The following is a 15,733-nucleotide window of genomic DNA, read 5'->3' as shown; positions in this document are numbered from 1 at the left end:
TATAGCTGAATTCTGTACAAGGTGATTTGTTTGTGGCTGAACTCCATGAATTGGTTTCAAGCTGATCTCCCTACGAGGTGATTTGCAATGGTCTGAATTGCTAAAGTGATTTATTCGTAGCTGCATGCTGACTGTTCTGTTAAAGTATCTTGGCTGTGGAATGCTCTATTAGGGTGACCGTTCTATTAGAGTATCTCGATCTCACTTTTGCTACACATAGTTTGCTTTCTAAATAGTTTGTAATCCGATTCTTCTGTACTACTGTGTAATAATTTTCTATGATAATTATTCCAGCTACACACCAATTTTCAGCTCATTGCTCTAAGTGGTTTGCCTGGTAAGCATGAAAATAAATAGTTTTTTTATTCATAAAAATATATATCGCGTAATTGTGACACAGGTTGGGTTTTGTGTCATATCTTCATGGTCTTTATCTCGATTCTATTCAAACCACAAAACGGCACTCCTATGATGGTTACTCCATCTACATAGCAATTTTCAGCTCATTCCTTCAAGGAGTTTACTCTGTGGGCATGACAGACCTTCGACCCTATTTTATTGATTGATTTGATTTATCATTATCCTCTTGGTAATCGACATGAGCCATTCTTCCTTACCAGAGCTAAAACCTACACATATAGCACAAACAGATACAAAAGCAAAACTAGACACACATACACTTATTACTAGCACACATCATTACTTAAATACACAGACTTAACACATTAAACAAGTTCAGGATGAGTCATTAAAGATTTTATGCAAATAGTCAGTCATAATTCCATAAATGCTCATCCGATTCCTACCAAATTTGGTACTGCAATGTGCCTTAATAAGCCCTGTACATGTGCAAAATTTCAGCCTGATTGGAACACACATTTGTATTTTATGGCAGATTTTGCAAAGTGTGCGAAACGAAGAAGAAAGAAAAAACAAAACAAAGAAACTAGACCAAAATTTTAGTCACTTGTATCTCAGAACTGTCTGGAGCAATTTTCTTAAAATTTGGTATGTAGACTTCCCTACCTGGCCAGCACTTCTGCAGTAAATTTGGTTCCAATCGGATAAGGGATCACAGAGCTAAATAGGTGTGAAATTCACGTATTCTTTCTTCCTATTAATATACTCACAGTGTGGCATGCCGGCTTCTTGGGCCGCACAACACACTACTGTGTGTCTTGATACAAGCTATGTTGGTTAGCCATGGAAAATAATTAAGTAACCAGTATGTTTTTGTGTCTGACCCGAATATCTCTCGAATGGCTGGCCTCGTCTTCATAAAAGTTCTGTGAAATGGAGTTATCCAAGGACTGCACTTCCCATAAAAATTCGCAAAGACTTAATGAGGCATTATGGATTTACGCACAAAATTGTATGTTGTGCTGAGAATTGATCAATCACAGAAGTACAGTTGCTGATACTAGGTACCTCATGCCGATAATTGACACACAACAAGTATTCCGATTTCCCATGTTTATTGATTTGAGATAATTAAAATTTGGTGTGCTAAGAGATGAAAGACTACAGTATTCTGTTAAATGGTACAAACCAGAAGTATATACGTCATTAAATTAAGGAATTACAATTGCGTGATGAAATGGTGCTAATTGGAAATTTACTGTATGCTACAAAATCATTGCAAAGTTCAGGAGTAGCTACTGTATATAAAACCAGTTACAAAAAATGTAAAGATACTTCAAATTGCAGCATAATCTTGGTTTTACAATGGTAACAAGTAAATATGCAGAGTTAATGCATGTGTAAGGAAACCAGAATTATGATATGGATATGTCGTGAAGCTACATCTGAAGTTATCATATCATGTTTTGAAATTTACTAGCAGTAGTTATGTCTAGATGAGACATCTAGACTAACCATACTGATTAACTGTATAAACACAGCAATATGGCTTCATTGTCCTTTTACCTTATTAGTTAATGTCTGAGCGACTGCTGGGACCAGGGGGGCTGCATGACATGCATGAGCAGCCTTGATCCTGCAGCAGCCACTGTGCAATTTGTGCAAACGCGTACTGAGAGGAGTCTGTCAAGCGATCAGGATGTTTTTGGCCCTGTAAACACCGACTTCACAATAAGGGATTGAAAGTAAACATACCCTGTGCTTTGCTGCTGCTGTTTAACGTTAAAATCAAATACAATGTGATCCAGGGTAACACAGAAATTAAGCTCATCGTCAGTATCGGCATTGACTCTCTGCGTACGTATCTCCCTGTGGTTTCCTCCACTCAGAGTGCACTTTATAGAGACCCGGCAGTGCACGTGGGCTCGGTGAGGAAGCGTTGTGTCGGTGACGGGTCGGCACTGTTGACATGTCTACTAATAGTAATTTGGCCAGCATTGTATTTGCATGTCTTGTACTGTTTGGATTGACTGACTTTTGCAAATCGCAAGGTAATCCTTTCTTTATGTACGTCTACCATGTTGCCTATGAGTCCGTATCATGCATACTACCATCATAAACTGTACGAATAGTAACTACAGTGCGGCTAGTCTCGCGTAGCCAGACCACTACTTTTCTTTTGTGTGGGGGTGGGAAAAGTAAACATCTAGTGAGGCTTTTTAACAGATCGCCTAGGAAGTGTTCACCACATTCAACAATCACAGTGGAACATTACACAGAATTCTTGATGCAGGTGTACCAGACCCTACTTTTCCCACCCCGGGCCACTCAAAAGAAAAGTATAGTGGTGTGGCTGTATACGCGAGACTCTATTAAAGAAATTACATCAGATGGCTCCATTTTCACTGAAGACACGTAGCTTAAATTAATTAATAAGCACAATGAAAAATAGGAATTTTAAGTTTGATTTGGGCGAGCATTAGGGGATCATAATGCACCTATCAATGTATTGCCCCACTATCACCATACATGGGGCCATAGCGGGGATTTGACACACAGTCAAATCCCCACTGTTGGCCCCGGTTGTAGCTAACACGGGGATTTAACATACACTGTAGTATGGAAAGTTACTGCAAAAATACTTGGGTGCTTAATGATAATTGTCAGTTTCATGTCTAGCCTCGCATATGCCCGAGGAGAGGTGGTGTTTTGCTTGGCCAGACCACCTTTTACTAGAGGTGTGCAATAATCTGAATATTACCGATTATCTAGATATTAAAATAATATCTAGATTAAGATATCTTCAATTTACTTATCGATCATTATGCGCATGCACATAACAATAATCAAAATGGCTGACAATGAACTGGAGCTGTTGCCACTACCAGGGTCAAAGAGCGCAATTTGGTTTTTTTTCGGTTTCCTAGCGAAGGATGGACAGTTTATTGAAAAGGATAAGAAGAAGAGAAACGAAGTGGTTTGTAAGAAGTGTAAGAAGCGATCCGCGTATACTGGAAACACCACAAATTTAATTACTCACCTTCGTTATAACCACTCGACGGATTATGCAACATTTGTGGAGCAACAGCAGCAGCAACAAGGTAACCAGAGTACTTCAAAACAACCGCCTATCGATCCCTCACAACCCAGTATTACAGATTCGTGATCAACTCACTTGCCACTACTACGAGATGGAAGAAATTGACAGAAGCTGTGTGTTATTACATTGCCAAATACATGCTGCCATTGGACACTGTAAGTAGTCAGGGATTTTTACGTATGATAAAAGAATTTGGGTTAGGGTTAGACCGTGTTAAGACTTCACTCAGTGACTCAACATCATTTTCTATGACCACAGACATATGGTCTTCTCGTGCTAATGACAGTTACATTGGTTACACATTTCATTATTATTTCACTGATGATGGCTGTGAATTCACATTGAAGTCACATCTCCTGGAAATACATAGCTTCCCAGATTCCCACACTGGGAAAAATATAATGACAGAATTGCAAGAAGTGTTTTCACGTTGGAATTTGTTGCCTTCCAACTTGGCAAGCTTTGTAACTGACAATGCTTCCAATATTGTTCGTGCATTCACACTGCTTGGTTGGCCTCGTGTTTCCTGCTTCAGCCATACACTACAACTAGCAGTGGAGGAGGCAGTCAAAATTCCTGCAGTGTCGAAAGCATTGGCCAGGATTAGGCGGCTGGTAACCCACTTTAATCACTCACCAAAAGCTACCTATGTATTGAAACAAAAACAACAATTATTGCAGCATACAGACCTTACCTTAATACAAGATGTCTCCTCCTGGTGGAACTCCGCCTACCATATGGTTGAGAGATTCATCAAGTTACAGCAGCCTGTGTGTGCAGCTTTGATAGAGTTACAAAGACAGGATCTTATGCCTCATGACAGTGAAGTGTCTACAATTAAAGTATACCAGGCAGTCATGAAACCTATGGCGGATATAACTGATAGTATTGGGGGAGAAAAACATGTTACTTATTCAGCTGTGCGACCACTGATATACAAACTATACAATTCTTACCTGAAGATGAGTGCAAGTGACACCTCTGTTGGAAAAACAATGAAAACAGTCATGCGTACTAAACTACTTCAGTACTACAACTCACAAACTTTGGATACTTTGAACATTGCAGCTCTACTGGACCCCCGGTTCAAGTCTTTAAGCTTTTTGGAAGAAGTAGAAAAAGTTTCAACTTGGTTAAACGTACGGGAAAAAATTTGCAGCTTACTTTTGGAGTCTGACTCTGATACTGATCATCCTTCTGGTCCTGAGCGCACTGAAGTAAGTGGTGTCAGCAGTGATGTGATTGATGTCACACCTGCTGCTAAGCGAAAGAAGCAAAGCAAATTTATGGTCAGATGTAATGTGCAGTGCAGCAGCATCATCTGCTAATCAGACTGTTGAAGACAGGGCAAAGATTGAACTACAACGGTACATGGAGGATTCCTCCTATGATGGTATACAGTTACTCCACTAGAATGGTAGCATCATAACAAACAGTGTTATCCCAATTTGTGCAAACTAGCTTTACATTATTTCAAAATACCTTCCACTTCTGTGCCATCAGAGAGGGCATTTTCCATTAGTGGCCACATTGTCAGGGAAAAAGAGGCTGTTTGCTACCAGAGAATGTGCAAATGCTTGTTTTTTTAGCAGAAAACTTAACTTAAATACTCACCTGTCTCATCCTATTTTATTTTAAGTTCTATGTATGTACTTTTTGGTCAAACTTAATAAAGTATAATATAACATTAAAAAAACTTACAGATATCTAGATAAGTTAGATAATCGAGATAATTTTAAAGGAAATATCGAGATATTCTTAAATTTGTAATCGCACACCTCTACTTTTTACCTTTTTGCATATCAAAACTTGTGTAAGATTTTCTGGATTTCCGAATAGGTTACGCCTGTTTCATATAAAATAACACCATCTTCTAAACAAGGTTCCATAACTTCCACATACTCTGATTGACAGACATGACGTTTGGTTTATCAGATTCCTTGATGAAAGGCGATTCAATTCATGTGTAAGTTCTTTGTGTAGTAACGAAGGGGAAGCTTAAAAGGAGCCTCTTACCAAAAAATTTACGTGTTCAGAATGCCGGTAAAAGCATGTGTTTTTCAGCGTATCTAACAATTTGTACACTCGGAGTCTTATTAAGCATCCTTCGCTGTGTAGAATGATATCAAATTTAGTGAATTTAGTTGAGGATAACAACTGGCGAATTGGAATTTTCCCTCCAAGATAATTGATTTTCCAATAGGTTATAATGTGTGGAGCGCGTGTTATGTCATCAGCAGTATACCCATTTGTAAGGTCGGCCTTGGATTAGAGAAATTCCAGGGCTTCTTATATTGTATGGCGTGCTGTAGAGATTTTGTGAGTTAAAGGTTGTAAATTAGTGTTTTTGTATGTAGTGTAAAACAGCGTAAGTCGCCAATTATCGGCAGGTACCAATGTTGTAATGAACGATTACATAATTGTATTATTTATTGTGTAATTAATTAATAAACGTAGTTATAACGTTGTATATCAGATCCAGGAATTTCTAGAACAATCTTTATCTGTATCTATAAATTGTGCTTGTACAGAATTTACCTTTACTTTTAATAAATCAGTTCTGACAGTGAAGTTGTTGCCGTGGCGCTCCTGCGGTGTTGTATTTCGACAGGTTATGGGCCCAGACACCGAGTGGGACAGGCGTGAACGAAAGACTTCGCTGTGACTTACGGACCAGATATTAAAACGCTGTAGTACCGTGGCATAACGAATCTACTAACGGTACTCTGGAAGGCAAGCGAGTTTATTTCATGTCTGCATGGTCTGTTGTTGGTTGTTTTCAGTTACAGCTCTACTGAGACTCGCATATTGCTTAGACACGATCTGACTGGAGCGAACCATGGCTGCATCATTTGAGAAGATATTCGTTAATATTCCACAACTCACCAACGAAAGGGACTGGCTGGTGTGGAAGTTTCAAGTCCAGCATGCGCTGAGGGCGTCAGGACAATGGGAATTTATAACAGGAACTGCTAGTCAGGAGGCTGAAGGTTATGAGAACAAGAAGCAAAAGGCCTTCTACTCAGTAGTACAATGTATTTGCCAGAGATTTATGCCAATGGTGATGGGATCTCAGACTCCTAAGGACATGTGGGATGTGCTCTGTCAGCATTTTGAACGAAAGACAGTAAGTAACAAGGTTTCTACACTGATGCAGTTGTATGGTCTGCATATGAAGAGAGGCACACGAATTCAGGAGCGCCTCCGTCAGTTGGACGAGCTGTCTGATCATTTGGCAGTTATTGGTGAGGTAGTAAGTGATGTTCATAAGGTAGCTGTATTACTACAAAGTGTGCAAGATAGTTATTCAACTTTAGTGACAGCACTCTTGGCTCGAGGAGATAATGAACTTACATTAGTGTTTGTTAAGCAAGCGCTACTGGATGAAGAACAAAGAAGAGGGAGACCAAGTGACCCAAACAGTGGTGACACAGCACTGAGAAGTGCTCGTCGGTTTAGCAATAAGAAGTGGAAGTCAGGTCCAAGCATGTGTTTTAACTGGTAAAGCTGGGCATTTTGCTTGCGATTGTCCAAAATCGAAATATAAGTTTGCTAAAGGATCTCATCGTGCCAAGAGGGCTGAAGAACAAGAAGACACTGACACTGACTCTGGAGGTAATAAGATGTTTGTTGCTACAGTTGGACTGAAGGCAGATACACGAAGTGATGATTGGATTATTGACTCTGGTGCCAGTCGACACATGACTTTTGATATCAGTTTGCTATGTGATTATGAGAAGTTTGAGAGCCCAGAATCAGTGGGGCTTGGTGATGGCTATTCAGTATCAGCTATTGGATCTGGTAAGGTCAAGGCTAACACATGCCAAAACAAAGGTGAGAGAGTTGTTTGTTGGATGACAGATGTGTTGTATGTTCCCAAGCTTGCTAATAATTTGTTTAGTGTTCATGCAGCAACCTCTAAAGGGAACACAGTACTATTTAGAAATAGAGAATGCTACATCAGGAACAAAAATGGAAGGGTCATTGGTACTGGGTCATCCTTTGGTAAGCTCTATTTTCTTGACTGTGAGGCACATCATAATGTATCTACTGAGAAGGCTATAATTGCTGAGGATCCAGCAAGTAGTAGCAAGATTGATCTGTGGCACCAGAGATTAGCTCATGTTAATCGCAAACAATTGTTTCAGCAGGTAGAGAGCTCAGAAGGTTTTGACCTACAGCCACAAGGTACTCTGGCTTTCTGTGAAGCCTGTGTTCAAGGAAAGTGCCATCGACTACCACACCATGCATTAAAGTATGGAAAGTCTACAGAGAAGCTTCAATTAGTACATACTGATATATGTGGTCCAATGCAGACACAATCCTTTGGCGGGAGTCGCTACTTCATTACATTCACGGATGATTTTTCTCGTTATTGTAGAACATACTTCTTAAGGAGAAAGTCAGATGCTTTTGAGAGGTTCAAAGAGTTTAAGGCTTCTGTGGAAACTGAGTCTGGAATGAAGATAAAGGCTGTAAGAGCCGATAGAGGTGGTGAATATCTGTCAGATGATATCCAATCTTTCTTGAAAAAAATCTGGAATTCGACCAGAATTCACAGCAGCCTACTCACCCCAGCAAAACGGAGTATCAGAACGCTTAAATCGCACACTAGTAGAAGCCACTAGATCAATGCTCACCCTTGCAGGTTTGAGCAATGCCTATTGGGCTGAGGCAGTTGCAACCGTTACATACCTTCGTAATCGTATGGTGTCAACAGCCCTAAAGGTTGGAGAAACTCCTTACTTGTTGTGGTATGGTGAGAAACCCAACTTGAAGCATATTAGAGTGTTTGGCTGCATGGTATATGTTCATATTTCAGATCGCCAGAAGCTAGATAAGAAGGCTCAGAAGTTAAGGTTCATTGGCTACACTGAGACTGCTAGCAATTACAAAGTCTGGGATGAAGAAAAGCGGAAGTGCTACATTCGTCATGATGTGGTTTTCAATCAGAATGATTTTGGAAAGAGCACAAATGCTAGCGAGTTAGAGCTGGAGAATGCAGATGAAGTAGTTACAGATATTCCAGTAGAATCCGAGAAGGAACAGAGTGAACAAGAAGGAAGTGAGCAGCCAGAACAATTGAGACGATCTGAAAGGGTGAGGAGACCACCTGTTCGTTACGGTATTGATGAATATATTAACACTGCTTATGTAACTAGTTGACATGTAGTTACCAGGCAGTACGAATTGAAGAGCCAATTACTATCGATAATTCCCTTAACGGTGAGTATTCTAAAGAATGGAAAGCTGCAGCTGATCTTGAGTATGGTGCCTTGATGGAAAACCAAACTTGGAGTTTAGTTGAGCCACCCAAAGAGTGTAATGTTGTCGGATGTAAATGGGTATTCCGAGTGAAGTATGATCGTAATGGTAATGTGAAGTGTTTCAAAGGCAGACTTGTTGCTCAAGGGTTTTCGCAAAGGCATGGAGTCAATTACGGAGAAGTGTTTTCTCCTGTTGCACATTTATCTTCAATCCGTGTCCTTCTACTATTCGCAGCTGAGAATAAGTTATAGATTCACCAGATGGATGTTGTTAGCGCCTTCTTAAATGGTGAACTAAAGGAGGAAATCTATATGAGGCAACCCCCAGGATATGAGCTAAAGGGAAAGGAGGAGTTAGTGTGCAAACTAAGGAGGTCCATTTATGGTTTGAAACAATCTCCGCGCTGCTGGAATGAGAAGCTCTGTAATCACCTGAAATCTCTTGGGTTCAAAGAGAGTGGAGCAGATTCATGTGTGTTTATTCAAAGTGGAGGAAAAGGTATGAAGATAATAGCTGTCTATGTTGACGATTTGATTCTCATTGCAAAAACCCTAGCTGAAATTGAGCAGATGAAAGAGGGATTGTCTGAAACCTTTAAGATGAAGGACATGGGTCAACTCCGTTATTGCCTAGGCATCAATTTTGAAGTTACCGAACAAGTCATTTCTCTGTGTCAGAAGCAGTACTTAATAAAATTATTAGAAAAGTACAGGCTCTCAGAAGCAAATACCGTGGCTACACCAATGGATCCTAGTGTTAAACTACGTAATAAAGGATGATGGCTATAGCAAGAAAGTTGATCCAGTTCAATATCAATCTATGGTAGGCAGCTTGTTACATGCAGCAAAAGCTACACGTCCTGATATAGCACATGCTGTTGGAAAAGTGTCAAAGTTTTGTGCTGCACCAACACAAGCCCACCTAACTGCAGTCAAAATAATCTTTCGGTATATCAAAGGTACTATTGATCTGAAGTTGCAATACAAACCAGTTAATTAAAAGCTATTAGGATACTCTGATGCTGATTGGGCAAATGATTTGAATGACAGGCACTCAACAACTGGTAATGTGTTCACAATGTCAGGAGGAGCTGTTAGTTGGTTAAGCCAAAAACAAGCAACTGTCGCCTTATCTACTGCTGAAGCAGAATACATTGCCTTGGGTTCTGCTACTCAAGAAGCCATATGGTTGAAACAGCTTTTGGCTGATCTGAACACTGCTCCAAAGAAAATCGAGATACTAGAAGATAATCAGAGTGCAATTGCAATGGCCAATAAATCAGCAGGACACAAGAGGACAAAGCATATTGATATCAAACATCATTTCATTAGAGAAGCAGTACAGACTGGAACAATTACTTTGTCTTACTGTCCAACAGCAAATATGCTTGCTGATATATTTACCAAACAGTTACCGAAAACTCAGTTTGTGAATTTAAGAAGACGATTGGGACTGAACTAAACAATTACTAAATCGAGGAGGAGTGTTGTAATGAATGATTACGTAATTGTATTATTTATTGTGTAATTAATAAACGTAGTTATAACGTTGTATATCAGATCCAGGAATTTCTAGAACAATCTTTATCTGTACCTATAAATTGTGCTTGTACAGAATTTACCTTTACTTTTAATAAATCAGTTCTGACAGTGAAGTTGTTGCCATGGTGCTCCTGCGGTGTTGTATTTCGACAACCAATTATTGGCACTTGTAAACTATAGAGGCTACAGAGTATATGGAGGCTACCAAGTTCCACAATGGACTGTTATATCCTCTAAAACATTTCTTAAAATCGTTTTCATTCAGTGATTATTGTTATACAAGCCATTCTGCTTAAACATGGAATTGCGTAAAAATAATTTTGTATTGGAAACCAGTATGCTTTTACGTCTAACCTGAATATCTCTTGAACGGCTGGCCTCATCTTTGTAAAACTTCTGTGAAACAGAGTTATCCAAGGACTGCACCTCCCATAACAATTTCACAAAGAACCGATGAGCCATCATGGAATTACACACAAAATCCCACATTGTACCAATAATTGGTCAATCAGGGAAGTATAGTTGCTGATAATAGGTGCCCCATGCTGATAATTGGCACACGATAGGAATTGCGATTTTCCTCATAACAAGACGTATACTCATGTAAGATAATCAAAATTTGGTGCACTAAGATACAAAGGACTGCTCTGTTAAATGGTTCAAACAGGAAGTTCATACGCCATTGAATTAAGGAATTACAATTACGTGATGAAATGGTGCTGATAATTGGTGACTTACCCTACATGTATTTTGCATTGGACAACAAATGACAAGGAATGATGAGATTTTATGATCAGCCTGCTGAGGTTTCAAAATAGATATTAAACGTTTACATAATATTTTACTGCAAAATGCCATAATTCATGTTTGCTTTGTGGAACCGTGCTGAAACGAAACAAAGATATTCTTACTCACCAGGTTTAAACAAACTTGTTGCTTAAACGTATGGGCATATGTAGGGAAAAAATCATATCTTTCTGAATGCCCCTCTTCATTGTGAAGACAATGAGCCAAGTCCCATCTCCATAGCTTGTTTACTTCTTGAGTTATGATCGATTAAAGGAGCATCTATAATTTTTCTGGTATAGTCACTGTACAAATTGATTGTTTTGCACTTCCCGCTGTCTATCGCTGTAACTCCACAACTATACACCAGGTAATTTGACAGCCCATTGGTTTTTCCCTCTGGATAACAAAGAAGTTATAAAAAGAAGTTTTGATAAAATACAAACTAGTCCGGTTTTCGCTTAGCAGGTCACAAATATAGTTGAGTGGGTTTCCATACATTTGATAAAAAAATATGGCACTATTGACTATTAGGAAGCCATCTATGTAGTCAGGCCCATAACCAGGATTTGTGAGAGGGGGGGGTTCAACTTTGACATGGTAGGTGTCATGGCAGCAGGGGTCTGGGGGCGCAGCTCCAGCCACTGAAAACACTTTAATACGTATTTAACTTCTCTTAACTGGCCTAAAATTGATAGTACACGCTAATAACTCCAAAGAGCAGTTGTAAGTGTATAATTCTGACTAATCCCTTGAAGTCTAACTTAATTTGAAGTAAATCTCAACTTTAGTACATGCAGATAGTTTTTACTGTGAACTTCCTTGCTATATGTGACCGGATCTGCAAAAAGGGACATAGTCACACAAGTCTAAATTTACAGTATAAAGCATTGAATACATTATATATTGGGTGAAATACTTGTGCATCATTGAAAACATTCCGTAAATTTTTTTAATCCCTCTTTGTTGGTGAAGGAAGGGACTAACAATAAAAACCTCTTATTCACCTGCTCAAGAGGAGTTGGAAAATCTTTGTTTCGTTGCAGTAGACCCAAGGATACATACAGGTTTTTGCAATTGAATTCGGTGACTTTGCAATTGAATTCGTCCCATTTGCAATTGAGTTCGTCGCTTTTGCAATTGAATTAGTCCCATGTGCAATTGAATTCGTCGCTTTTGCAACTGAATTTGTCCCGTTTACAATTGAATTCATTGCTTTTGCAATAGAATTCATCGCTTTTGCAGTTAAATTCGTCTGCAACCAAAATGGCAGCTGGAGAAAACACGAAAACATGGTGTAGCAGCTGCTACAAGAACTTGTTCAAGTACAACAGTAGTAAACAACTCTTTATAAGGAAATAATATTTCTTCCTCTACAGCCTATCCAGCAACATTCCAAACTCTGCTATGCCATTATTCGTGATGGTTGTGGTCACTCGCGAGCATGCTAATTAACTTGTCAGACAGCTATCAGCTTCGCATACTACCAACTCCAATTACCTTCTAGTGTCTCAAGTGTGACTCTCCATGGTGTAAATAATTCATCTCTTAATGAACAGTTGGTTTCTTGAAACCGTTTTGTTTATGACAAATTGTAATGCAAACGCGACGAATTCTATTGCAAAACCGACGAATTTAACTGCAAAACTGACAAATTAAATTGCAAAACCGACAAATTCAATTGCAAATGGGACAAATTCTATTGTAAAACCGACGAATTCAATTACAAACGGGACAAATTCAATTACAAAGGCGATGAATTCAATTGCAAAAGCCTGTAAGTTATGAGTATTTGTTTACGTCATGTCGAAGCAATTGTACGCGGTTGATTTTTCTTCACAAATTTCGCTTTCATATGTGGTGAAGAAGGGTGAGTAAAAGAAAAACTTACCCATTAATTGATTTCCTTGTTCATGGTGAACACAATGGTAAAACATTTAGCCCCGTACCCCAATCCGTTGGTGAGTTACAACGGTTTTTGTAACAATGGTTTTTGTAAGCGCCTGTAATTTATTTTCCTTATACTTGCTGCACAAATTGATTTTTCTGTTGTTACTGCTTTGTAGGGCTGTAACTCCCAAAGTTATTGGCAAATGAAGCTGAAACTTTGCCAGTGGTTACACTTGGCTAAGTAGAACAAGAATTCGAAAAATAATGTGATTATGTCCTGTTTTCACAGATCCGGTCACATATAGTTAACACTATTCCGATAACTAAACTTCTTAACATTTAACTAAACATCAAGAGCCTTACATGCTCACAAGCATTTCTCAGGTATACGTAACTACTATTTGTTGTCTAGCAGCTATATAAAACACAGACTTCTTCAGCTACATCAGTACAAGGAGCTACAAATTAATAATTTGAATTGTTTACACTCTACTAATATTAGTAGCTAATCTCATGATTTTAGTCATGACTACATTATCTGAAAAATAGGTATAGCACAGTGTTCAGATAAGCACATTATAGAAGAGGTTCAGCTTGGTCTTGTTTGAAAACTTAAACCAAGCATGATTGTATTGTTAGAACATTTGAGTGAATGTCGTATTAGAGTTTTTAAGTGACTGTTCTATTAGAGTATATCAATCTTTTTAGCGAATTTTCATCCCCACCCAGATCTTATCTGTGTAGAAGTGGGGTTTAGCTCCACTTTAGTTAACACCTCAAAACAGCCTTCAATGCCCTACATATAGCTCAAGGGGTCCGCAATTCCAAAAAATCCTGTATGAGATTTCAAATCTTTACAATTTTACAAGATTTCAAGCAATTATGGCAAGATTTCAGAACCTTTGAAATCTTAGATACCCGGAATAATAGCATCACGTGATACGTAGCATACGGAACTACGCAGAATTCTTTCTCGAGTTCGCTGCAAACTTGTGGGGTTGCTGGCTGTAACATACATGACGCTGCAAATATGGAAGTATACAGGAAATATGTGGAACTTTACAACAATTTTCAAAGATTTCAGATTTCAAAAGCCGAAATTTCAACAAGATTTCAAAGAGGGCTGTACGAGATTTCAAGGGAGTTGCGGACCCCTTGATATAGCCCTTCCCTACCTTTCGGGTGCCCATGTTGTATATGCCAGCTTAAAATATATATTTTTTAAGTTTGGTAATCCTGGAGGGAGGGTTTGTCCAAACCATTTGAACCCCCCCTGGTTACAGGCCTGCTAGTAACCTGGGCAGTCTTGAAACTGCAGTTACTTTGCAAGTTTGTACATGTAATGAGAGTGACTTCAGGATTGCAGCGATCATTGTATGCTTTTTGGTAGGCAAATATGCTTCACCTACAGTACCACTCAAATTTAATGTCTTCTCGCGAGAGTTCAAGCGATTAAAAACTCGCTAATTAAAGGTTGTGGCACCTGTTTCGTTTGCAAGTATTCATCTAATTTGATTGGGGTAAATACTCTCAGGTGCCATGCTCTTTAGTTGTAAGTTTTTTAATTGCTCACACTCTTGCAAGGCGACATTACATTTGAGTGGTACTGTACTGCACACTTGTCAATACAATGGTAATACCCATAGGCTATCTCAAATAAATAAATAAAATTAAAGTTAGCAACTCATCACAATGATGTAACAATGCCTCAAGTGGGATGTAGTTTCAATTATGGCATTGCTATACCAACTTTACAATGGTTTATACTTTTGAGTTAGTGTCAGGAGTATGTGTATCATACTAAATGACAACAGGGAACATACCATCAATTTACAGTGTACACACTTTAAAGTAAGCACTAGTGCATACATTCCATCTGACAGTGCATTTTTCAAAGTATTCTGCAGACACTACTATGCTGAAAAGATTATAAGATGAACAACACTTACTTAGATGTAACACGCATGACAAAACTAAGAGTTATGGACAAACCCCATACAGATTTTTATTCCCAAAGGAGGAACAATCCGAAGTTAAACATGCTTTGTTATTTTGTGTCAGGGTTCTATTGGGGAATATTCAGAGAAATTATTTTATAATCTCAGATACTGGGATGCCTACTAGTGGGGCATTAGATTCATACTAAAAGAGCTATCAGAGGAACTAGCACCAATTTTAACTCTGATTTTTCAATCATCCTTACACCAAGGGTTTCTACCGGATGACTGGAAGGTTGCAAACATAATTCCCATCTTCAAGAAGGGCAGCCGTACTCAGACTTGCAATTATCGTCCTGTCTCCTTAACGTCAATTTGTAGTAAAATTCTTGAACATATTGTTTACAGCTGTATCTTTTCACATTTAACTAACTATAACATTCTGGCTGAAGAACAACATGGCTTTCAAGCAGGCAAATCATGTGAAACTCAACTGATAACAACCATAGATGATTTAGTCAACTGCCTCAATGATAATGCACAAATGGACTGCATTTTTCTGGACTTTTCAAAAGCTTTTGATAGAGTTCCACACTCCAGACTATGCAATAAACTATCACATTATGGGATCAGAGGCCCCCTCTTGTCATGGATCAAGCACTATCTTTATAATAGAAGTCAAAAAGTAACAATAGATGGCACAAGTAGCAATTCTTCCATAGTAACATCTGGTGTACCCCAAGGAACTGTTTTAGCCCCCCTCCTTTTTTTATGCTTTGTAAACGATATTCCCCTAATATAGCCTCCAAAATCAAACTATATGCTGATGATATCTTATTATATCGCAAAAT

General features: G+C 38.7%; 1 protein-coding gene across 1 annotated transcript in view; it reads left to right on the top strand.

The window, feature by feature from the left end:
- Positions 1–2,246: 2,246 nt before the first annotated feature.
- Positions 2,247–15,733, top strand: part of LOC136242597 (uncharacterized) — a 46,751-nt gene continuing 33,264 nt past the window's right edge. Inside the window, exon 1 of the mRNA XM_066034069.1 lies at positions 2,247–2,411. Within this exon, the coding sequence (XP_065890141.1) occupies positions 2,330–2,411 (82 nt within the window). The 5' untranslated portion in view covers positions 2,247–2,329. The remainder of the gene's footprint in view (positions 2,412–15,733) is intronic.

The sequence above is a fragment of the Dysidea avara genome, chromosome 1 (assembly GCF_963678975.1).
Source record: "Dysidea avara chromosome 1, odDysAvar1.4, whole genome shotgun sequence".
NCBI classification, from domain to species: domain Eukaryota; kingdom Metazoa; phylum Porifera; class Demospongiae; order Dictyoceratida; family Dysideidae; genus Dysidea; species Dysidea avara.
The sequence above is the reverse complement of the archived record's forward strand: the minus strand, read 5'-3'. Positions and strand labels throughout refer to the sequence as shown.